At 36.6% G+C, this 26723-nt stretch overlaps 1 protein-coding gene across 1 annotated transcript in view; it reads left to right on the top strand.

The window, feature by feature from the left end:
- The window catches only part of LOC131478683 (probable ubiquitin carboxyl-terminal hydrolase FAF-X), a 148310-nt gene that overhangs the window by 52504 nt on the left and 69083 nt on the right, over nucleotides 1-26723 (top strand). The window contains 9 exon segments of the mRNA XM_058659269.1: nucleotides 2615-2719; nucleotides 7159-7365; nucleotides 9328-9464; nucleotides 17114-17162; nucleotides 17641-17776; nucleotides 18845-18932; nucleotides 21352-21694; nucleotides 23417-23512; nucleotides 24521-24732. Coding sequence (XP_058515252.1) covers nucleotides 2615-2719; nucleotides 7159-7365; nucleotides 9328-9464; nucleotides 17114-17162; nucleotides 17641-17776; nucleotides 18845-18932; nucleotides 21352-21694; nucleotides 23417-23512; nucleotides 24521-24732 — 1373 coding nt within the window.

The following is a 26723-nucleotide window of genomic DNA, read 5'->3' as shown; positions in this document are numbered from 1 at the left end:
TAGTCTAAAGTGCTATGCCTGATACCGTTTCCTGTTATGAATATTTAATATAAACATTAAATATTCCATCATTTTAAAATTTTATTTTATTTATTGTAAAGAGAGAATCTTCCATCTGTTGGCTCACTCCCAGAAAACCCTGCAGCAGCCAGGAAAAGGTCAGAGTGAAACTAGAAGTCTGGAGCTTCATAGAAGTCTCTCAAATGGGTACAGTAGTCCATATATTTAGGCATCTTCCACTGCTTTCCCAGGCACATAAGCACGGAGCTGGATCAGAAGTAGAGCAGCTAGGAGTTCTGCTAATTTGTTGGCTTTGCAGGCAATAGTTTCACCCTCTGTGGCTCAGTGCCAGCCCTTCATGTCTATACACTGAAGTTTAGAAAAGTATGAAGCAATTTAACATAAATTTCTGTTGTAAAATAATATATTTAAAGAGATTATTTTATCCTTCCTTGAATGCAGACCTCCTGCCACATGGCAGGAGCCATTAACCCTTTTTTCCCTTTACTTTGCAAACTGGAAAAAGAAAACAGAGAGGTTATTATTTTTAGCATCCTATCCATAGTTAGAAATCTTCCTATGAAATGGGGAAGTGTTCCACAAGAATTAACCTATTATCTTGCCTTTTTTGAAAAAAGAACTTTCATTCAGATAAAAGAACTTACATATTTCTGATCTGTTTGAAAAGTATTTTGACAAACACAAAAGGAGAAACATAGCATTGTTGCATCTACTGGTTCACTCTCCAAATGGCTGCCATTGCTGAATAGTTTCACAACAAACCTAGGAGCCAGAAATTACATCCTGGTTTCCTACACTGATGGCAAGGACCAACATTCTACAACTTTTCTAGATATATTAGCAGGCAGCTGAATCAGAAATGGGATAACCAGCACTTAAAGAGCATCCTGATAAGGAATCATTCTATGTTTTAACCAAAATTAGTAGTTGGGGAAGTATTAGTGCATGATTTCTTATATGATCTGAATGCAGATTGCTATTCTTGCATTCCTTGAGAAGTATTTTTTTAATTCATTAATTACATTGTATTATGTGACACAGTTTCATAGGTACTTGGGTTCTCCCCATCCCTCCCCAAACCCTCCCACCATGGTGGATTCCTCCACCTTGTTGCATAACCACAGCTCAAGTTCAGTTGAGATTCCCCCATTGCAACCATATACCAAACATAGAGTCCAGCATCTTATTGTCTAGTCAAGTTCAACGGCTTCTTAGGTATACCCTCTCTGGTCTGAAGACAGAGCCAGCAGAGTATCATCCCAATCAATTAAAAGCTTCAACATACCATCAGCAAAAATTTACATCATTATGGAATTAATTGACATAGTAATGAGTAACCAATATGTTAAAAGTAAATGCGAGTTCCCAGCCACCTTCTGTGACCACCTCACTTACATTTCAATTTTAGTTTATACACAGCATATAACATTCAAAACATAACATGTTATACATAACAGCATATCATCTTAAATTAAGGCAAACATGTGGTATTTAACCTTTTAGGATTGGCTCATTTTCCTTAGCATTATGGTTTCCAGTTTGGCCCATTTGGCCACAAAGAACTGCATTTTGTTTTTTTAATAGCTGAGTAGTATTCCATGGAGTAGATGAACCATAGCTTTCTTATCCAATCGAGAAGTATTGTTAATAGAAATAGCTAGCGTGTATTTTCATTTTTTTTTAAAGAACACCAGGGAATGTTGCAATAGCCTGACCTTAAACGTGCCAGGATCCCATATGGCTGGGCGCTGATTCTAGCTACCCCTGCTTCCCATCCAGCTCCCTGCCTGTGGCCTGGGAAAGCAGTCGAGGACGGCCCAAAGCCTTGGGACCCTGCACCCGTGTTGGAGACCTGGCTCCTGGCTTCAGATCGGCTCAGCTCCAGCTGTTGTGGTCACTTGGGGAGTGAATCATTGGACAGAAGATCTTCCTCTTTGTCTCTCCTCCTCTCTACATATCTGCCTTTCCGGTAAAAATAAATAAATCTTAAAAATAAAGTATTCAATATTGTCTTCATTGACATGTTTTAATTATTTCTATTTTAATGTTAATGGTGAATATTGAATGCTTCATTTTCAAATTAATTCCCTGAAATTGCTATACAAAAAAAAGTGGAATTGTCAGGTTTTATGTATCAGTTCTGAAACATTAAAATATTTAAATTGGCAGTTAGTGATTTAAATATCACTGGCATGCTCACATCCTGTATTGTGTCAAGGTTCAAGTTTCAACTCTGCTTGCAATTCAGCTTCTTGCTGATAGTTATTCCAAGAGGCAATAATAGCAATCAGCCTGTAATCATCTAACTTGATGAGTTAGAGTTGAGTTTCTGAAACCCACATACTGACCAGAGTAAGTTCCAGATTTCTGGTTTTAGCCTATTGCGGGCATTTGGAAAATGAGCCAGCAGACTGAATGAGAGTCTCAAAAATTATTATCATTCTCTCTCTGGTTTTCAAATAAATAAAAAAAAATTTGGAATTCAGGTTCAGATGATAGAAACTTTAATTAATGGAAAATAACATGAACTACTTCATTCCTCTTATTAAAAGTTAAGTATGCTATGATTTTTTTTTTTTGTTATTATTAATAGGCAGGGAAACATGAAGCCATTGTGAAGAATGTGCATGATTTGCTGGCAAAATTGGCTTGGGATTTTTCTTCTGAACAAATGGATCATCTTTTTGATTGCTTTAAGGTAATAGCTGGAATTACAGGTTGTTTGTTCATTTTAAAAGTATTAAATGAGTCTCATTTAAATCAATCATGTTTCTTATAATCTCATCAGAACAGCAGGGTAACTTGCCTGTTTGTTGATTGGTTGGTTTTGTTAATACTCTGTATTACTGGTATTATATTGTCTTGATTTTATTGTGATACATGCTTGGCACTTTTTGCTAGGTTATTCATATAAATCATAAACTGGAAATAAGTCAGAAGCCTGTGAATCAATGGTAAAGGTCTCTAATGTGGATAGAAAATTTGTGATTCAAGAATATGAAGTTATTTCAAAAACTTCTGGTATTAGTGTCAAAATTCTTGTTTAAAATCATGGTTTTATGTATTTTGTGCAAATAAACTGTATTTGGTTGACACTAAACATGTTAATCAACCTATTGATATTCAATCTTCAAATATAGGTTCCTAGACCCAAGAATTTTAGGAGACCTGGATAGTTTCTTGTTTAATATGGTGTAGTGGGTGCTTCAAAAATTAGTAATCATATAGAAGATCTCTGTTTCTGTCTCAGTCATTCAAATAAATTATTTCTGTTAAAAATGGGTATTTTGGAGAAGCTCACAGGTATGTCTATTAGAGTAAATGTCCAACAGTATTATTACAAAGGCAAAACTGGAAATAATTCCAAAGGTTTAGGAAAAATTGCCAACCTCAGAATTGACCGAGGAAGACATTGAGAAAATGAGGGAGGGATACAAAATTCAAAACACGTATTGTAAAGCTCATTATCAACAACTAGAAGCATGTAAAGCAGGCATTCAAGGAATTTAAGGAATATGTCACACAGGAAATGAGTCAGACGAAGGCTGATATATCAGAAATTAAGAGTATAGTAGAGCAAATTGAAAGTACAGTGGAGAGTCTCCAAAATAGAATGAAGGAGGTACAACAAAGAATGTCAAAATTAGGATCTATTTCCTGTCACCAGGGGGAAACAAACAAAAAGCTGGAAGCAGAGCTGGGTTAAACTAAAAAAAAAAAAAAAAAAAAAAAAAAGAGCATTCATGAATGAAGAGACACTATTAAAAGGCCAATTGTAAGAGCCATGGGAGTTCCAGAAATTGCAACAAGAGAAGCCTGGTTTAGAAATGTGTTTAATGAAACAAGAAAGGAAATTTTTCCTAATGTGGAGAAAGAATTGGGAAACAGCACCCAGGAGGGACACAGAACAATAGGGTTGACCAAAAACTATCTTCACCATGATGCATGATAATCTAGCTTTCTTCAATCCAACATAAGAAAAAGATCCTTAAATGTGCATGTGAAAAAAAATCAGTTGACGTAAGAGGAATGCTGGTTAGGCTCACAGGAGACCTCTCACAGAAAACGCTACAGGCCAGAAGAGAATGGCATGACATATTCCAGATTCTTAAAGCAAAACATTGTCAGGCCAGGATAATATACCCAGCGAAGCTTTCCTTTTCTTTGAAAATAAAATAAAATTCTTCCACATTCAAGAAAAGCTAAAAGAATATGCCTCTCCTAAACCTGCCCTACAAAGAATACCTAAAGATGTTCTCTTGACAGAGAAGAGAAATGGCGCCCACCAAAACCAAATAAAAATGTGAATCCCCGTATATAAAAAACTAATATCATTAGGTTTGTTAAGGATCAAAAGTGTATTGTAAATTTCAGTTTTTCTCTTTTGATTTTATATTGTGTACTTTTATATTCATTTGAGGGAATATATAGTAACTGTGTAATGGAGACTGTCACATCAGGATGTGAGGATACAATGTGCTATGCATCTCTACTTCCAGACAAAGATGGACTTACAATGAAACTGTTCACTATATCTTGACAATAGGATGCTGGACTCTCTGCCAGTGTCCATGCCCGCAATGATGGACACAGGACTGTATGAAGAAGTATACTATGGTAGTAATGTAAGGGAACTCAATGGACAAAGGGAGGGTACTTGAGAAGAGAGAAAAGGGAAATCCCAGGGCCCATGGAACTGTATCATAAAATCATAATAATAATAAGAAGAAGAAGAAGTAAAAAAAGGTACACACAATTGGTGGTGATTCTTTATGAAGTTACTTTTTTCCCTAAAGCCAATCTATGAATTCAGTTTCCTTTAAAATGACTCCTCAAGTTTTCTAAGTGTGACTTAGAAAAATTTTTTGTCAAAGAATATGACTCATTTGATGAGTGTGTCCTGTATTGTATGTGTGCAGAAATGAAAAATTCTGAAATAAAACTTTCTTTTAAAAAAAATATGACTCATTTGATCATGGAATATTAAATTATGTTTATTTTTAGTATTTCCTGTTCTCATTGATATCTGAAGCATATAGCAACAACTATGAAACAACAATAACTAATAATAATAAAATAATAACTTCAGTAACCTCTGTTTTCTGTTTACTTGTGCAAAGTTTGTTTTGCTGGGCCCGGCGGTGTGGCCTAGCGACTAAAGTCCTCGCCTTGAATGCCCCGGGATCCCATATGGGCGCCGGTTCTAATCCCGGCAGCTCCACTTCCCATCCAGCTCCCTGCTTGTGGCCTGGGAAAGCAGTCGAGGACGGCCCAATGCATTGGGACCCTGCACCCGTGTGGGAGACCCGGAAGAGGTTCCTGGTCCCGGCTTCGGATGGGCTCAGCACCTGGAAGAAGTTCCTGGTCCCGGCTTCGGATGGGCTCAGCACCGGCCCGTTGCGGCTCACTTGTGGAGTGAATCATCGGACGGAAGATCTTCCTCTCTGTCTCTCCTCCTCTCTGTATATCCGGCTTTCCAATAATAATAAAATCTTAAAAAAAAAAGTTTGTTTTGCTAAGAGTTTTTCTGATTATTTATCCTTTCAAAAAACCACAATTTTCACTTTATTAATTTTTTCTATGGTATTCTTTTTTCAGTTCTGTCTTTGTAGTTCTTCTGCTTGCTTCAGAATTATTTCACATTTTTTTGAGTTCCTGTAGTACAGCTTCAAGTACTTGAACATTTGCCTTTTCTTGACTACATTTCACTTCTGTCACTCTGCTGCTTATGTATTATGTATGTTCATGTCAATATTTATTTTCATTTTTATTGTATAAGAAAAACCTTCAGTTGTTGCATTTTTCACAGATTGATTTATTTGCTTGAAAAGCAGAGTTGGAGGGAAAACAGATCTTCTGTCTACTGGTTATTCCCAAATAATTTCAATGGTCCAAAATGGTCTCGACTGAAGCCAGGAACTTTGGATTTCCAACCCTGATTTATAGAACCCCAAGTACTAGGTTTTTTCTGCAGCTCTCCCACAGTCATCTGCAAGCAGAGCAACCAAATAAAATGCCTGCACCATATAGGTGGAAGCTTAACATGTTGTGCTGCACTGCTGGTTGCAGTTAATTTATTTTCTTCTAAGATACTTCAACATGTAATTAAGACTTCAGTAAGTCATTCTAGAGAATTTTCTTGGTTGCTGCTTTTGTACTTGAATCCTATTCAATAGGCTTTGATATTTTACAATGAATGATATGTACATGAGTATTTTCCCATATTTTCTTGCCATTTTGAGAAGAAACTGTGCTGCAATAGTTAAATGGAGTTCCTGTGAATACCAGCAAAATTGTGTTGGTTGATGTTGTTGAATTCTATATTCTGTTTCATTCATCCTATCATTTTTGAAAGTGATAGATACTGCTTGATACTGTCTCATTTTATTTATTTCACAGATGAATTGTGTTTGTGCCTTACATTTAACACGTTTGCACATCAGATTCCTATGATTTTTGGATTGTTATGTCCGTCATGTTTCTTTTTTCTTGTATTTACTAAATACTCATTATGAGTTTTTGCCTTTTAACCATTATAGTTAAAACAACTATAGTTATGTAATGATTGGCTTAGAGTTGCTATTTGTGTTTGTGTTTTATTCTGTTTTTATTTTCATTCTCCTGAGTTAATCATGAAGTTTCATATCCCAAGAGAAGGAGAAGTTTCACATTATGTTGAATTTTTTTCTGATAGTTAAAGGCTTGTATTCCTGCTTCAAAGATTTTATGGTAACATCTTCTGGTTTTAAGATAAAAAATTATTTTTTTGAAGATTTTTTTTTAATGTTGCCATGTCAAGTAATTATTCATTGAAACCTAAAGGTTTTAACATGTTAAGAACACTGCAGAAATTAATATTATTATATTTTAACTTATGGTTGGCAAGGGAAAACAATGCTCTTGACCCACCTTTCAGAGCAAGATACAGGCATCTCTGATTGCTGTTTTGTAAGAAGAAAATTCCACTTCTTTGTGTAATCCATATTTCCATAATATATAGTAGTCTTTAACTGATGAAAAGTAGGGAAAGTTCTGAGTTCTATACTTCCTCTGGTTCTACATTAGCAGCAATGCATGTATATGTGTATGCAAAGGCATAATTAATGCAAGATTTACATTAACTAAAAAATTTTGTAGGCAAGTTGGACAAGTGCAAGCAATAAACAGCGTGAAAAGCTACTTGAACTGATATGTCGTCTCGCAGAAGATGATAAAGATGGTGTGATGGCACATAAAGTATTAAACCTTCTTTGGAATCTGGCACACAGTGATGATGTACCTGTAGACATCATGGACCTAGCTCTCAATGCCCACGTAAAAATGCTAGATTATAGTTGTTCCCAGGTATGGGGTTGTTTCTTTGACCAATTTGTTTCTTTTCCCTTTCATAATCAGCATAGTTTAAGTGACCGAAGGTTGAAGTTTATACATTGTTGTTTTTCAAGTGATTTTGAGAAATTTATTTATTTTTGTCATATGTCTTTTTAGCTGTAGTTTTAGCAAGGTTTAGTTATATTTCACTTTGCATTTTGCATTCCTTGAAATCACTTTGCATCCTTTGAAATAAAAAGTTGTAAGTAAAACTGCAAACTGTGTTATAGTTAAACCAATAGTGATTTTGGGGTATTCAGATTTTCTGTGCATTTAAATGAATGTCATCTCTTTTTGCTGATTTTATTTTCAACTTTAAGCTTATATCAGTTAACGGATTGGTTTGCCATGATTACCATGAGATAGTTCAACCTTAGTTTACTGAAACAAGCTCAAAATAACGCTTTTAGATTTTGAAAATCTTATAAATTGTGATGTTTCAAAGAATTTACTGAACTGATTTTTATAAAAAACTGTCAATTGTTAGCTTAATAAAAATTAGATAAATAGAACATTAACATAGAGAAAAATTTCGAAGAGTAGCCATCCATATTCTGTGGACTCTGATCTTAGCCAATTTTTTTTATTTTGAAGAACATACTAGGAAATTTATTATAATTATTGTCCTGTCCAGATACAATAAGGGAAAGGAGAATCCTTTAATTTCAATAATAAATAATACTTGTGATTTTTGTATGTAATGAGAGAAAATAAACTTCACTGGCTTCATGTGAATCATATAGCTATAATATTATTCTGATTATTGTGCAACTTTTTGTTTAGCATCTGAAATGATTATAAGAGTTTTAAGTTCAAATGTTTTTTTATTAAATGGGGAAGTCTTAAGGAAAATTAAAACTGTACCTGTTATAAATGCTCAATTTCTGTTTTTTTATCACTTGGCATATGTTAATGTGTAAGAGCTGAGATTTGTCTTTTTGAAATGGAACCCTCATTTGATTAGTGAAAAACTAATAGGTCTAACACTGTTAACCTTAAAGAATTTAAGAACCATTGCTAATTTTAAGTTTCATAAACAAATATTTCTAAACAATCCGAAACGTAAATATTATTCAATGTAGTAGTTGCATATTTGTGACTTTTCTCAGCAAATTATATGAAAACAACACTGTAGGTACAGAAAAAAATCACTGTTTTTACAGTGAAACCTTGTGTAATAATGAATACTCTATATTATGTATAATTGTTAAAACAGCTTTTTGGCCTGTAAAGAATGTCCACAATTTTGATGAAATTCACTAAAGATTTGCTTTGCTTAAGTTTGTCAAAATGTCCTAACAAATCTGTGTGAGACAAATATAGTTCTTGTGTATAAAAATTCAATCACTCAAGTAAAAACATGTTCCCAAATCTGACAGAATTTTGAATTTGTCTTTTTATTTAGGAGATTGAAGGAACTGAACCCTTGAGAGTAGCTAATGTAAAGTTACTCTCTCAATGGTCTTGATTGTTTTAGTTAGTAACTGTAGTTTTCTGTAAATTTCTCTTTAGTTTTTGACATGCATCATTACTGTTGTTTACTTCTAATTTTCATTATTTTTGTGCTAATTAGAAAATATAAAGATATAAAGATAAAACATATAAATTCTAATGTTGGGATGTGTTTTATTAAATCTTATTATACAATATTTTATCGAGACAGATGTTTCCAAAATTTTACTTTTTTAGAAGTGCTTATAGTGAAGATATTTGTATATTTTTCTAAGTGTGTCTGTATCCATGAAACAATAATGCTTTATAAAATTTTAGAGTTTTATATTCAACATAAAATAGTGAAGTATTATATCAAATCTGTACAACTGCATTGTATTTTTGTTAAACTGAGGTTAGAATCTTCAGTACTTTAAAAATCTAAATTTTAAGGCAAAAAAATAATATTGAATGCTTTTCCACTTCAATTTTTTCCATCCTAAGGATCGAGATACATTAAAGATCCAGTGGATAGATCGTCTTATAGAAGAACTTCGCAGAAATAACAAGTGGGCAATTCCTGCACTGAAACAAATAAGAGAAATTTGTACTTTATTTGGTGAAGCACCACAAAATATCAGGTAAGATTCTTGGTACAAGTAATTTTGTTATTTTTATTTTATTTTATGCTTACCATTGGGGGAAAAAAAAACATTAACTTAGAACAAATTTTAGAAAAAACTAATGTGAATAAATGGCCTTGTGAGTGGAGAAAATTAAGGATCCTTGATACTATTCAAATTCTTTATATTTTGTTTTTATTTTATATTACATTTATCATAGTGAAGATACTACAACTGGGCTTTTAGTAAAAAAAAAAAAAATTCTCTTTGCTTTCCAACAGTTGCTCTGGATGATCTCTGACTTTTTTTTTTTGTAATCCAGAAGTTTTAATTATATTTCCACTCTCCCTCTTTTTCAAATTTTATTTTTTCATGTTCTAGTCCAATAGATTCAGGGATTTCCCCTCCAGTCTCCCATTGCCCTCCTCCTACAACTGTTTTCCCCTGTATTAGTGCAAAATTTAGTCCTTCAGCAATAGTCACAATTCCATCTTTCTGCTGTTTAAGTGTATCATGATATTGTAGGTGTGGATAACAGCAGGAGGACCAGTGTCCGATGGTCAAGATTTATTTAATGGTTTCATTGGGAGTCCATCTTTTATTCAGAAGTAGAGATGCATACTGCATTGTATATTCACATCTGGATTTGATAGTCTCTATTTCACAAATTATTCTAGATGAGTATATTTATATAAATATTTACCTATATGTCTGTTGATCTTGTGGTTTTCATGAAAGTGTCCTTAGAGGGAATATATGATATTTGTCCTTTTGGAATTGACTTATTTCGCTAAGGAAAATGGTCTTTAATTGGAATCATTTTGTTGCAAATGATAGAATTTCGTTCCTTTTAGTGGCAGAGTAGTATTCCATAATGTAGATGTACCATATTTTCTTTATCCATTCTTTTTTTGATGGGCATCGTGATTATTTCCATGTCTTTGATAATAGTTGATGCTAATCCTTTTCTATGCCAGCAGGACAGCTTTAGCATTTGTAGGGCAGGTCTAATAAAAGCAATGTCTAAATTTTTGTTTGCTGTAGAAGTGGTTGGGGTTCCTATATAAGTTAATTGTTTTTTAATGTGCAGATTTAAGTGTCTTTGTTTTAAAAAATGGGAACTTGATTATGATGTATTGTGGTAAGGATTTTTTTTGATCAGCCCTATAGTTTCCCAGTTGTTTAAACATTTTAGGGAAGTTCTCAATTATTATTTCATTAAACACATCTTTGATCCAGCTTCTCTTACTGCACCTTCTGGGACTCCCACAACTCATTTTTGGCCTGTTGATTGTGTCCCATAATTCCTGAATACTTTTTTTTTAGGTTGATTCAGATCCTCCTCCAGCTTTTATATTATTTTAGTATTGTTGAAGGTGGTGTCTTCCAATTCTGAGAATCTTTGTTTTTTAAAAAAAATTTAGTTTGGTGATATTTACATATTTAAGAAGGATGCATGCCCATGTGGACCTCTGAGGAATGGGGGAAAGTAGATGAGACAACCGCTTCTGATCCTTTTTTTTTTTTCTTTTTGTATCTGGGAGTGTGGGGAGAGAAGCGGTGAGGAATTATGCTGCTGAGAATGGTCTATGGTCACCTGACAACATCCTGGGGTTCCCTATGTGGAACTTGTTCCAAGAATACTGCTTAAGCAGTTTTGATACTTCTGACATGCTATTGAGTTCATTGCTCCAAAGCTGAGGAAATCCTTCCAAGGTCCATTGGCTGGATACTCACTGTCAAAGTATAACCTCAAGAACTGCCTAATATGTTCTGCCCTCCATGGTATTAGATATCCTCTACAGGCATCAATGAACTGGTTCTTCTGCTCCCATGTGCTTCTAGACATGCCATCCAGTGCCCCATGGGCCCATGGGCATGCCATCCAATGTACAGATTTCAACAATCAAGAGACCAGGTTTAACATACGTGCTCCATGGTCAGACCGCAGATCCTTTGATTTTGCCCATGGTTGGAGTCCTTAGTCCAGTCCTCAAGATGGCGAGGTCCTCAAAGAAACCTCACCAAAGGTGACCCTACACCTGGTTTCAGTGTGTACCAGCCAGTGCAGGGTCTGGCTCAATCCATTCCCAGGACCAACATGCAAACACACTGGTGGTTGCGATTGTCCCGTCAGTTCTATTCTCAACCCCATCTCATACACAACACAGAGAATGCTGTGGCCCAGCACAACACTGCCCACCAGCACAGTTGGCACACCACCAGGAACTATAGCGTAAGTCAATAGTAGACTCCCAATAACCACCAATTGGCCCACCCCCAACCTCAGTTCTTGTGTTTGCCAGTGTGTACAGCAGACAGTCCACATCCTATTTTGCTCTCATATACATCACTAGCTCTATCAACCCCGCTATCCGGCCCACACTCATACTGATGGGTGCCACTGCCTGTCCAGCCAGGCCAACCTGCCAATAAGAGCTGCAGCCCCTCAGAGGGTTGCTCACAGTTTCCCTGCTAAGCCCACTCTCAACCCCAGTTCTTCCACTTTTCAGGTAGTTTAGAGGTTTGGCCTGACAATATTTGTCCCCAGTTCCCAGACCTGTTAGCCAATGCTGTGGCAAAACATGACCAATTTGCATTGATTTTGACCCATGCATGAACAAATGGATGTGGTCATTTTGCCCAACCTGGCTCTCACAACTGGGTCAGCAGGTTGTATGGTTCTGCCCAGCCTGGTCTGCCCCGCCCCATCCCAACTCTCATGCTCACTAGTGGGAACAGTGGTCTATCAGGGAGCTCCTACAGTCCCCTACCGGTCTCACCCTTACCCAATCTTATTATTTTTTTTTAAGATTTATTTATCTCTATTGGAAAGTCACAGAGGGGGAGGAGAAAGAAAGCTCTTCCGTCCACTGATTCACTCCCCAGGTGAACGCAATGGTCAGAGCTGAGCTGATCCAAAGCCAGGAGCCAGGAACCAGGAACCTTCTCCAGGTCTCCCACACGGGTGCAGGGTCCCAAGGCTTTGTACTGTCCTTGACTGCTTTCCCAGGCCACAAGCAGGGAGCTGCATGGGAAGCAGGGCCGCAAGAATTAGAACTGGCACCCATATGGAATCCTAACATGTGCAAGGTGAGGACTTTAGCCACAAGGCTACCACACCAGGCCCTCCTGCCTAACATTATATGTAACTGTGGATGCTGCAGCACAGTCTGGGTTGGCCCATCTCAACTCAGCATTTACCAGCAGGTGCTGCACCTTGGCTCATCCCAACCTGAGCCAGTTCTAGCTTATGCTGGTAGGTACTACAGCCTGGACTGCCCCAGGTTCCAGTGTGCATTGGCTGATGTTGTGGCTTAATCCAACCTATCTTTAACCCATCATCATGGTTCTTGTATCTGCTAGTGGTGCTTTGAATTTGCCCAGCTGGTCTGCTTCTAGACCTGAGCCACATGTATATAAGAGGATACTGCCTGGTCTGCGCTGCTCTCAGCCTTGGTTCTTGTGCTTACCTGTAGGGTCTGCATCCTTACAAAGGAGTTCCCCAAGGTCCTGACAGTGGCAGATCTCGTGCATACCAGTGGATTTTTTACTCTCCCTGACTTGACCCACCTCCTTTCCTGGCAGCTACAGACCAGTCCACACCCATTCTGGCTCTTATTGTTGGGTGCTACATCCCAACCCTGCCTGGTCAATCCCCAGGCCCAGCTCTTACATGTTCCAATGGGTGCAGAGACCTAGTCTAGCCTGTCGTACACCCAGTCTGGCTCTTGGAAACACCAGCATGTGCTGGAGCCCAGCCCAGGCAGGCACACTCCCAGATCCAGACCTGACCCATTCCAAGGTATACTGCAGCCATGTCTAATCTACTTCACTGTTCCTTTTCCGGCTGTCACACTCACCAATAGGAACTCCAACCTAGTTGAGGCATCTGCTTAGCTCCCCAATAAGGCTCTATCCCAGCCACAGATCTTCTTGTGCCAGTGGTTGCTCTGACCCAGACCAGCATAATCTCATCACATATCTTGGCTTTTCCATCAGAAGCTGCAGCCTGAGTTGGTTCAGCCAGACCCCCATCCCAGCTCACTGGTGGGTACTGCAGCCTAGCCCTGCCCAGCCTGTCCCAATCTCTAACTTTTATGCAGATTGATAGGTGTGATAACCTAGCCTCACCTGGCATAGCCTACACCCCATCCTGGCTCCTGTGCATGCCAGTGTGCCTGATTTGGCCTAGTTCTGCCCTGTCCCCATCCACCCCACTCCCAAGCCAAGCCACACAACTGAGGACAAGTAAAGCAGGCCTGCCTGACCTGTCTCACATCGAGTTCTTGGGTTCCTTTGTACTAACCCAGCCTGTTCCCAACCCCAGAATATTCATGAGTGTTGGTGAGTTCCATGATCAAACTTAACTCAGCCCATCACCCCTCACAGCCCTCAGGTAAAGTAGCTGTTTTGGGAGTTCCACTAAAGTGAACCCACAAATTCCCCACAGATTCTGCTCCCAGTTCTTTTGCATCTAGTTAGTATCATGGGCCAGCCTGAGGTGGCCCACCTCCTGCCCCAACACTGAATGACTGGTTCTATGTTTGAGCCCTACCTGGCAGGCCCCCAGCTTTGGTATCCACATGAACCAGTAAACATTGTTGATACTAGCAAGCCAGCTCAGTCTCCCACATGGGCAGGTATATTGGTTTGGCCTTGAAAGGTCTTCCACTTTTGCTCTACCAAACAATCTGATCAAAATCCCCTCACTTGCCTGCAAGTGTGGTAACTTTTTGGTATAAGTCCCCCAGAAGTCACTCTTCACCTGTCACATTCTCCCTCAGCAGTCCTCCTTCCCATACACTCCCAGAACCCCTTCACTAAGCAATTCATAATCTCCCATGCACGATCCTCTGATAGTGTGCCAAGCCATCCTCCCCCGTTCAGGGACCATGCATACTTACACCTAAGTCTCCAGAACCAATCTGCTAGTGTGTTGGCATCTGCTCCAAACATATCTCTTAAAAAAAGGGGGGAGCACCTGTTCTGGCATACTGCTGTAATTAACATGAATTGGCATTCTCCAGGCCCAGAATGCCCTCTACCTATTAGCTGCCTTTTTCCAAGCAGTGTCACTTACCTAGGTAAATACTTCTGCCTCCTTCACTCTAAATTTTTAAATTTCTGTATTGTTTTCTTCATTTCTAATAATTCAGCCTGGTTTTATTTCAATGTTGTTACTTCCTGTGTAATATTTCTTTTCTTAATTCTTATTTTCTGTTTTAAAATTTTGAGGAATAGGGCTTCCTCCCTCCTGTGTTTTGCAATAAAATAATCTATTAGGTAGTCTTGACTTGAACTTTCTGCATTTTATATGGATCATAATACTTTTGGTATAGGCAACCTGTAGATGATACCGGTTGTTTTTAATAAACTTCCTAACAATCTAGTAAATTCTTTATCCCTGATTTCTTGATGTCTTCCTCATTTATCTCTGAGGTCGATTAGAATTTATTTCCTTTGGTGGGGAGTATCAGTAAGCTCATTCATTCTCTCATTCTCTCTCTCTCTCTTTTTTTTTTTTTTTTTTTTGGCCTTGATCACCAGAACTCCAATTAGCAGATTCTTGGGCCAATTTTTAAGCTGTATTGTCTGCAGGTCTACAAGTTAACTGTACTGATCCTTTTCAGCACCAAGTTCTTTGTCATTGCTTGAGCCTCTTCCTCTGGACCTCCAGGTTCCCAAGCTACATTTCTACCACAGTCTGCACAGACCCAGCTCACCACTCTCCACCCACTGTGATCCTAGGCTGGGACATACTGTTGTGTGCACCAACTTTACCGGTTCTTAGTTCCAGCAGTACCATGAATTAAGGGAGACACTATCTGAAACTTTAACGTGGATTACAGGACTGTCAGAGGGGCTTATCACCCTGATTCTTTTGTTGTTTTCTTGTCAGACCTGCTAGCAATTAAATCTGGGTGCAACCTGGACCTATTTTGAATGAAATCCATGGCATGTCAAGTCAGTGTTGTTTTACTGTTGGGACCAATGCAAGTGCATTGAGTTGGAAATGAGTTCTCTCCTAGCAGAGCACATGTGCAGCTCACTGTTGTCCTTCTCTTGGGCCTTTTCCTCAATACACAAAATGGCACCTGATGTGGCATTGGTGGAGATCTGGGCATGAAATTCACCCTATTTTCACTCAGTTGCTTAGACTATCACTGTGCTTCTGCTTGTGTTCATATTAAATCAGCAGGTCCTACAGTTCTGCGGCTGGGCTCATCTGAGTTCCTGCTGAACTCCACTTCTCTTTGAGACTATGGAGCTTGCCAGTATTTGCCGGACCCTACACCTATTTTGCATGCAAACCATGGGATGCCAAATCGGTATTGTTTTCCTGGTGGGACTAGTGAGTGCTTGAGTCAAAAGTGAATTATCAGACCCGGCGGCGTGGCCTAGCGGCTAAAGTCCGCCTTGAACGTCCCGGGATCCCATATGGGCGCCGGTTCTAATCCCGGCAGCTCCACTTCCCATCCAGCTCCCTGCTTGTGGCCTGGGAAAGCAGTTGAGGGCGGCCCAAAGCTTTGGGACCCTGCACCCGTGTGGGAGACCTGGAGAAGGTTCCTGGTTCCTGGCTCCTGGCTTCAGATCAGTGCAGCACTGGCCATTGCGCTCACTTGGGGAGTGAATCATTGGATGGAAGATCTTCCTCTCTGTCTCTCCTCCTCTCTGTATATCTGACTTTGTAATAAAATAAATGTTTTTTAAAAAGTGAATTATCTTCTGACTGAGCACTTTCATAGTTCAGTACATAAAAAGGCACGTGGTGTGGCACTCGTAGGGGTTTGGTCATGAAATCTACCCTTTCCTGTATCTTTCTGCTTGGGCTTTGCCAGTCTGCTTCTGCTCTTGGTTCAATCAAGCAAATCTGCAGAATGGGCAGTGCTATGTCTGCATTCACCTCCTGAGCTCCCAGAGAACTTCTTTCCACCTGGCCATTGGTGGAGCTCTGATGACCAATCACTGACTGCTATTGCAGTATCTGATCACTGCAGCACTGCTCTGCTGTCTCTGCTGCTTGCCTATGCTGCCAGGTGTCCCTCTGCAAGTGGCCTGTACTCTCCTGTTTCCCAGGATCATACTCTCTCTACTTCACCTTGACTAATTCTTCTCTGTTTATACCTGTTCTCACCCTATTCCATCATCTTGCACTCCCTTATATTCAGTGTTTTTGTAGAAATTACCACCTCCTTAAATGAAACACTTTTTTTGAAATTTTTTAGCTGAGATTTTAAAATCAATCTACTGTCAAACAGTTTATTTATTATAAAATTGTAAGACTGTGTGGGACATTTGGACACTTTATCTGGATTTTTCTTAATTTTAAGTCTAGTGCTAAATTGCCATTGCTCACATAATTATTGTTTTCTTGTGTAAAATGTTTAAAATAAAAAAAGGAATGTGAGCAAGGAGGAAGCCACTTATTGTCATTACAATTATAATGTGGTTAAGATTCCAAGTTAATAATTAAAACCTGCATTTATCTAAGTTTAGTTACATCTATAATAATAGATTCTCTGAGTCATAGATACTGTGAACTTGTAGAAAAGTCTCCATCAGTAAAGTCCATATAGGTCTATGGAGAATTATGTTTATAAAACAACTTTAAGATGTCATTTCCAGCTTTTTAATGACTTTTAATTTTGTTTTTCTAATGACAGTAAAATTAAGAAACCTAGGAAATTTCATGGGGAATCCACCATGCATGTCGTATGTTTTTTAGGAGGAAATGTATCCTTTTTTTGTTTACACACACACACACACATATGTAGGTTATATACATACACACACACATATATATACATATATATATATGATGGTAAATATTCCCTCCTAAGGTTGGTAACTTCATCATTAGTAAGTTAATATAGTTCTAAGGAGTTTGTTTCATTAAAAGAAAAAGAGAGGAAAATGGATTAGATTTATTTCTTATAATATCTATCTTTAGATTTGGTTGAAAATGGAGAATTTGTATGCTTGGATTTTGACAACAAATAGGAATATCACAGTCTGTTTTGAGACACAAATTGTTCTCTACGCTACTAAATATTTTGTTATGTAACAGAATATTTGCCACATTTAGCAAAATGTGTGTTCAATCTCTAACTTAGTAGCTAGTATTTCTTCTTAATAGATCTTCTAATTTTTTTAGTTGCTTAATTATACTGTTAAGTTCTTCTTGTTACAGTCAAATTCAGCGAAGCCACCAGATAGCTTATATCGTCATGATTTAATCAACCAGCTTCAGCGTGATCATGCTTTAGTTACTTTGGTAGCAGAAAACCTTTCAGAGTATATGAATAGCATCAGATTGTACGCTAGAGGTATGTGTGATGAGCTAAAATTAACTTAAAATTACCATGCCTGTGGAAGAAATCCCAGGGCTCTGTGATATCAAAATCCTTATATTTCAAGTTCCATTTTGAATTTTTTTTCAAGAAAACATTCATTTATTTGACAGACTCAACAGAGATAGAGATCTTCCATTTGCTGAATCACTAACCAAATGGCTGCAATGACAAGAGCTAAACCAGTCACCCATTACTGTAACCTACATTTTCTGGAACAACCATTGTCCTAACTAGCACATTAAGCTGCTCTCTGTGGTTCAGGCTATATGAGCAGTATTTTCAGTCTCAGCTGCTCCACTTGAAGTGTGGGTTTCTGCTAATGTTCTTGGGAAAGTAGAGAAGAAAACAGAGAAGAGGTGAAATGACAGGGCCCCTGCACCCACTTGAGATGCTCAAAGTAAACTTGTGTTTCCTGCCTCCTGGGTTCAGCCATAGAGACCTTTGGGGAATAAAGCAGTGGTAGGATGATTTTTCTCTCCGTTTCTGTGTCTTTGAAATAAAAAATCTTTTGAAAAATAGGGATTTCAATGGATGTCTCTAATCAGTATATCTTATGCTGATAGTAGGTGGTCAGCTCTGGATTGTTTCTTCAGTACATGAACATTTGCAACAATCATGTCCAGGATGAAAATATTTTTAATGATGATTTCTTAAGTTCCAAATGCATTTTTGTCACCTCAATATATAAATGGATAACAAATACTATTCTTTACTACTAAAATACTTACAACACATGTTAGATTTTAGTATAACCCAAAAAGTCTTAGAATCATAACCAGTACTTACAAATTGCCTTAATGTGTGAATAATGGAGAAGGTAGTTATTCTGAAAAACTGTCAATAAGATTCTCATACAATATTTGTCTTGCCTGTGTAAAAAAATACATAACTTGTTTTTTGGGATAAATACAAGGTTTATGAAGATACCTTTATTACTGGCTGGTTATACTGAAAGTTATTGTTGATTTTATAATATCCGTTGGCTCAAATTAACATGCTGTTATGCATGTGTATAAAACATTGACTTTTCTTCATTTCCAGATAATGAAGACTATGACCCACAAACTGTGAGGCTTGGAAACAGATACAGTCATGTTCAAGAAGTTCAAGAACGACTTTACTTCCTTAGGTTTGTTTTAAACTTGATTATATAGTTTAAAACTGTTTTAAACAATTTGTGTCATTCTTTTTAACTCAAAAATAAGAGCTGTGGTTATGCAACAAGGTGGAGGAATCCACCATGGTGGGAGGGTTTGGGGAGGGGTGGGGAGAACCCAAGTATCTATGTAATTGTGTCACATAATACAATGTAATTACTAAAGTTAAACAATAAATAATTAAAAAAAAAAAAATAAGAAATGAAGACCAGTAGTACTTGGTGGCCATTCCATTTTGATACCAGGTTTGATTTTTTGGTTTTTTTTAGACAGTAATCATTGTTTTGATGTCCAGAATGGAATATTTATTTATTAGGGTATGTTTACTTGAAAGAACTTTTGGCACTTGACCTTCAGAATGTGCAATAATCATCTGGGGAACCACATTGATTAGTTTTGCCAGAGATAATGAATTGCAGATCAAACTTGTTGCTGTTGAAGCTATGCACAATAACATATTAACATAAGCACAAAATTTTTGAGTGAAAATTAAAAATAAAAATATTTAACTGAAAAATAAGGTGGTACTTTATTTCCCTATAATGTTAGAATTAAATGTTATATATGACAAATATGTATAGGTTTAACAGTGAGATTTCTGAAGAGTGCAATGGCCATATTGTAGGAAAACAGTTTGAAAGCAAATTTGAGTTACAAACTAACGAAAAATGTAAAACTGCCTTTCATTCGTTTGAATGAAAACAAAAGCTTTTAGGATTTTGGCTTTAAAAAATCTTAGTACTTGTGTTTAACAACCTAGATAAAATAGAGATCTGTCTTTTTACAAAGTCTTTCCCAAAACTTTCATAAGCATGTCTAAAGTCCCTTAGGCTTATTGTGTAACAGGAAAGTGAGTAGAATTTATTAATAGATTTAGAAACAGAAGATCTTTCAATGTAATTGGTAAAAGGAACAGGCACTCAGAGTGAATGCCTGATATTTGGCTGTTTCCACTAACTTTTAGCATCCTGGCAATCTTGTGAATGAGGAGTCTCTTGCATTTACTTAGTAAGAAAGCTGAGGTTCAAATTGGGAAGAACAATTTGTTGATCAAAATCACACAGTTCATATGTGTATGACACTATTGTATAATACTAAGAAAGTTTTCAAGCACTTAAAGATTTTGCTTTCAAACTCTTGCATTTAGTTGCATTGACAGTGGCCAGTGTTGTAGCGAAGTGGATTAAACCACTACCTGTGACACTAGCATCCCATATGTAGTTACCAGTACATGTCCTGCTGCTCCACTTTCAGTCCTACCTCTCTGCTAAAACATATGAGAAAACAACTAAAGATGGCCTAAGACTTGGGTCTCTACCAGCCATACAGAAGGTCCAAATGAAGCTCTTGGCCCCTATTTTCAGCTTGGTCCCTCATTGATACCTCTGTAGCAAATAAGGACTGAAAGAGCAGTTGGGAAATTTCTTACTTTCCTCTTACTTCTCACTTTTGCTGTCTCATACACAAACTCACTCTTTCTCTCTTTTTTATTTCTTTGTAATACTGCATTTCAAACAAGTAAACAAGCCCCTTGAAAATAAGTAGTAGTAGCTGTTTGTTTGCATAAATATCACTGGGGTTAGGAATTAGCAATAAAATTTAGGTTATTTCAGATTCAGCACAATTACAAATGAAATAAAAGAAGTTTACAATTAAGACCCCAAAGAAGAAAAGTGAATATAACTGCTGTAAATTAAATAGGTTGAGGGATTCTGAAAGAAAATTATAGTCTCAGGATATATCAATAATAAATATTCAGAAGAGACTAATGATTACTGACATATAAGTAAGTTTGAATTATGTTAAGATGGTTTAATATGAAGAGGATAATAAAGAATGTTTTAAATATTGAAGTGTTTAAGGAGCTTTAATTTGTAAAAACTGTGAGTTATCTTAAATTATCTCTCACTAACATCTCACTTTCTAGTGAATCCATGTTAATAAAGAGACAATTTAGTTCATGGTTTTAAAGGTTTATTGTCTTGAAAAACAAAAGTTTTCATTACTACCCATTGTAAAATTAGAGAGGAAATCAATGGGAAGTGGAGGGATATTGGGATAGTGGAAACCCAGTGCCTATTAAATGGTGTAATTAAACAAAATAATAATAATAATAATAATAATAATAATAATAATAATAGTAAAAGAAGTCCTCATTATTTAGGTCGCATCACTCACAATTTGTTGACAAGATTTAGTTCTTTACTCTATGCTTTTAAAACAGCATATCATTCCAGTTAGGTGGTTAAGAAATGTGTTCTTTTAGAGTTAGTACTTTCAGGAATAAAATTAAAGTTATATAGTAAATGTATTTATTTCATGCATTTAAAATAATTGGCTTTTAAGGATAAAATTATATAGGCCCTAATTACTGACTTACATGTTTCTAAGGTTCTTATTGAAGGATGGCCAACTCTGGCTATGTGCTCCCCAAGCCAATCAAATATGGAAGTGCTTAGCAGAGAATGCAGTTTATCATTGTGATCGTGAAGCCTGTTTTAAATGGTATTCCAAGTTAATGGGAAATGAACCTGACTTAGATCCTGACATTAATAAGGATTTCTTTGAAAGCAATGTGCTTCAGCTTGATCCTTCCTTGTTAACTGAAAGTGGAATGAAGTGTTTTGAAAGATTCTTCAAAACAGTTAATCATCGAGAAGGGAAGCTAGTAGCAAAAAGGAGAGTCTATATGATGGATGATTTGGAGTTAATAGGATTAGACTACCTTTGGAGGGTGAGAACTTTTTTTTTGCAAATATTGATGTTTATAAATATTTTTAAATAGTCATAGAATCATAATTTAGCCTGAATGTTCTGTTTATATGATTCTTGCTTGACCTAGAAATTATCTTTTCCTTTGTAGTTTCTTATTTGTTGTTTCTATTTTCCTTAACATTGTTGTATGTATGTTATTTTTTTGTTTGCCTTCTGTGAATTTTTTTGTTTTTGCTGTTTACCACTGAGGTTTCTTTGTATTAATTCCCAGAATTACACTCATTTCAGATGAATGAAAGTATAATAATCATTGTTGACCTGTGTGTATATATATATATATATATTTCTCCTTTCCTCTGTGAAAGTTATTGTCTCTTTCATATGATTAGTTTTTATACCCTTAATGTTGTAATGAATGAAATATGGGAGAAAATACTATTAGAAAATTATGAATTAATACTATGACCTCTATATTGTCATTTTTAAATGCACAGAGAACAAAGATCATGTAATAAATTTTCCTTGATTAGCATGATTTAACACTGATTAACCACTACTTATGAAACTAGCATCCCATATGGGCATCTCTTTGAAACTCAGCAGCTCTATTTCCTTGCTGCACACTGCTGATCCCTCAGGGAAACAGCAGAAGATGGCTCAAGTGTTTGTGTCCCTGACATCTATAAGGGAAATCTGGCTGGTTTTAATCTAATCTAATCTAAACTCTAATCTCTGGACTGGTCAATCCAGCTCCAGACCAAGTAGTTTTGGTCATCTGGGGAGTTAACCAACAGATGGAAGCTGTTTATGTGTAACTATTTTGGAAAGTCAATTTTGGAAACGATAAAATCAGATATTGCATCTTATGGTACCTTTTGAATTGATTGTATTTTGTGGGCAAATTTTAGGAAAGTGAATATATTTGTTAGGGTTTTCTATTAGATAAAAACAATACCTTTTATAATTTTTAAATATAATAGGTCTTTTTAATTAAAGCATAAAACTGATGTGAAAAAGAAGAATCTTTGCTCTTACCTATTGTTGCCATATTTTTTCAAACTATACGTGGTCATGTTGAAATAATAGTAAAGCAGGAAAATTCCTAACCTAGTTTTAAGCACAGCAGTGATAGAAATATGCAGAAATTGCTGCTGGGGTAGGATAGTGTTTTGTGTCAAGTGGTGTTTTTATCCTTGTTTGAATTATTGGGTTTCATTTGTTTTTAGATTTTTTTTATTGACAGTCAAAATTTCAGAGACAGTAAGATCTTTCATCCTTGGTTCATTCCCTAGTTTATCACAATGGCCAGGGTAGGGCCAAGCAAAAGACCTGGAAATCTGCTTAGGTCTACCATAGGGGTTACTGGGATTTATCTTCCTCTGCTATGCCACACACATTAGTGAAGAGCTTGAGTGAAGGTGGTGGAATCTCAAGACTCAACCCATACTCATGTAGAATGCCAGTATCTCAGGGGGTTGCCTTATTTGCTATGCCAGAATACCAGCCCTTCAATTGTAATTTGACACTTCACTTAATATTGATCTGAATACTTAGTGTTCTTTTCATTTTTAAGCACACTGTTTATATTTCAGATGTATTCATAATAGCTTAAATTTTCCTTTATGGTACCTGATAGATCAATTTCAAAAAGATATTAAAATATGAAGGATAGAATTTGAATTTGAGTGCTAAATTGAAATTTATGTTCAGTGGTGTTAATCACATAATCTTTTGTAACCAGGTTGTGATTCAGAGTAGTGATGATATTGCCAGCAGAGCTATAGATCTTCTTAAAGAGATATATACAAACCTTGGTCCCAGGCTGCAGATGAATCAGGTAAAAATTGAAGTGTATAAAATTAGGCTCAGGCAATATTGTGCTGAATGTAGTAACTTTTAAATTTAGAATTAAGTAGATTTTATTTTAACTCTACAAAACATTTTGTCTGAATATTTCTTTCTGGTTATTTGCCCAATATCGAGGCAGTGGTACTTTGATAGTTTTTCTGTATTAGTATTCCATTACCCTAAAATTTTTTAGGGGAGCCACTTTGGTGGGAAGCAAGTGTATTTCAGCAAATACTTCAGAGATCTATAGTCCAAGATTGGTAATTATGGAAACTAGCAGTGGTGGAATTTGTGCAAAACAATAATCACATAATAAGCCAGGAAACTGGAAGCATACTTCCTTTTATGCATTGTCTCTTCAGAAAATGTCATCAGAATTTGGTCATAGACTCCAGCAACCTAATAAAGGTCCCACATAGAAACACCATATTTGAAACATGTCTCATCCTTTTCTGTCAACCTTTAGTGTTTCCAAGTTAACCAGCTATCATGAAACTTTTAGGTTAAGAGGTTTTCATGAGTTTGGGGAGTCAAGTGCTATAGTCTATAGCATGTTGCTCCTGGATCCCCCGAACTTACGTCCTCTTCTAAAACATTTTATTCAGTCCATTGCCTGAAGTCCATTCTTAATTTTCTCCAACAAAAATTAAAAATTCCCAAATCCAACACTCATTTGTAATTACATGCAAAAACATGTAAATTTTAATTCCTGCACATTAAAAGTAAATTTATATGTTTCCCAGATAAAGAAAAAAATAGGTACAGTATACACAAGATTACTTTGAATTCAGTGTTGAGATTTTTTAAATTTTAAATTTTATATCCATCCACTAAAATATAATCAATTTATACTTACATATCTTCTTCTTGTCAGATTTGTTTTATTTTTTCTTTTTATTTCATGAAACTTTATTACTATTATTCTCACTATAGTTGAGTTACTTTAAATTGAAATTTTGTTTCCTATATAACTCTGTTTATTTTACCTTTTATCTAGGTGGTTATCCATGAAGACTTTATTCAGTCTTGCTTTGATCTTCTGAAAGCATCATATGACACATTGTACACCTTGGATAGTGAAAACAACAATATTAATTGTGTGAGACAAGAAGTCATACGAATGGTTCGAGTGTTAACCGTTCTGAGGGAGTACATAAATGAATGTGATAGTGATTATCATGAAGAAAGAATGATTTTACCCATGTCAAGGTTTGCAAAAAATATCTGAAGTTTAGACCTTTTTTAAAGATTTATTATTATTATTATTATTATTATTATTATTATTATTATTATTTGGAAAGCCCAATTTATAGAGCGAAGGTATGCTAGAAAGATGTTTGGTTACTGATTCACTTCCCCAATGGAAGGTCAGATCTGATACAATCCAGGTGAGGACCAAGGAACTACTTCTAGGTCTCCGACATAGGTGCAGAGTCCTAATCCTTGAGAGACTATATTGGATTCTGGCACATGCAAGGAAGGACTTTACTAAGTTACCTTGTGCCCTTTGAAAACACATCTTTTAGAAACTAGGCAGTCAATGACACAATAGTTTATTTTATGTTCTGGTAACATTCCTACTTTTTAGCTGTAGTTTTATCTTCGATTTTTCATAATTGTTACCACACACTGCTAAATTTGTCACCTGTCTTAATTTTTTGCATAAGTTTCAGATTTTTCTTTATTTTATTTTAAGACTTATGTATTGGAAGGCTCAGTGACAGAAACACAGTGAGAGATATTCGTCTCTCAGTTGACCTCCCAAAATTGCCATAATGAAATTCGGATGAACCTAAAGTAAGGAGATTCCATTGTTATCTCCTAAATAGGAATCAGGGTTCAAGTTATTCAATCAGCGTCTTCCCAGGCTCATTAACAAGAGTCAGATTCAGAAGTAGAGTAGTTTTTTTGATTTTATTGTCTAATAATGGGATGTCAGCATTTCATGAGGCAGTTCAACCTTTTGTTATGACTTCTTCTTTTTCATCTTGATGTGTGATACATTTATACTGTTACTAATAAATTCTTGAGACCAGCATTGTGGCTCTGTGGGTTACAGCACACACCTTCAGTGTCACCATACCTTGTTTGCTGGTTCAGGTCCCAGTTTTTCTACTTCTAATCTGGTTACCTGCTGTTGTGTCTGAAAAAGTATCACTTAGTAATAACGCCATTGTATTTTTTTAACAGATCAGTTTTTTAAGTTAACTGAAAGGGAACTGGCATTGTAGCGTAATGAATAATGCTGCCACATTCTTTCTTTTATTTTTTTTATTTTTTTTTTAGATTTCTTTATTTATTGGAAAGTCAGATATTCAGAGAGAGGAGGAGAGACAGGGAGAAAGATCTTCCGTCCGATCGTTCACTCCCCAAGTCACTTCAATGGCCGCAGCTGTGCTGAGCCGAAAGCCAGGAGCCAGGAGCTTTTCCAGGTCTCCCATGCGGGTGCAGGGTCCCAAGGCTTTGGGCCGTCCTCAACTGCTTTCCCAGGCCACAAGCAGGGAACTAGATGGGAAGTGGGCTGCCGGCACTAGAACTAGCCCATAATGGATCCAGCGTGTTCACAGCAAGAACTTGAGCCTTTAGGCCAGCGGGCTGAGCCCAAGCTGCCATTTTCATTGTTGTTATACCATTCAGTGTACAATTTCGTGTCTTGTTTGCTACAATTTTTTATGTGTCTTCCTGAATTGGCTTGGTAAAACTAGCAGAATGTTGTCTAAGTGCTTAGAGCTCTGCACCCATGAATCTCCTTGCTCTGTCATGGCCTAACAACCTTTGCAGATATCTGCAAAGTGTCCCAATGAATAGAAGGACCCTCTCTTTCTGGCCCTTTGTTTAACTTTCTTTCTCTTTCAAAAAGACAAACACTTAAGAAACAAAATTATTCACTCATTCATGCATTGTGAGATTTTATGTAAATAGAAGCCTTGTTCATAAAGATGCCGTATCAATATGGTTTATGATCTATTGCATTTCATGTACAAATTACAATGCTAGTGACTCTATGTTTGGTATATGCTTGCAATGGGGGAATCTCAACTGAACTTGAGCTGTGGTTATGCAACAAGGTGGAGGAATCCACCATGGTGGGAGGGTTTGGGGAGGGGTGGGGAGAACCCAAGTATCTATGTAACTGTGTCACATAATACAATGTAATTAATGAAGTTAAATAATAAATAATTAAAAAAAAAAGAAAGAAA

The sequence above is a fragment of the Ochotona princeps genome, chromosome Y (assembly GCF_030435755.1).
Source record: "Ochotona princeps isolate mOchPri1 chromosome Y, mOchPri1.hap1, whole genome shotgun sequence".
Classification (NCBI taxonomy): domain Eukaryota; kingdom Metazoa; phylum Chordata; class Mammalia; order Lagomorpha; family Ochotonidae; genus Ochotona; species Ochotona princeps.
The sequence above is the reverse complement of the archived record's forward strand: the minus strand, read 5'-3'. Positions and strand labels throughout refer to the sequence as shown.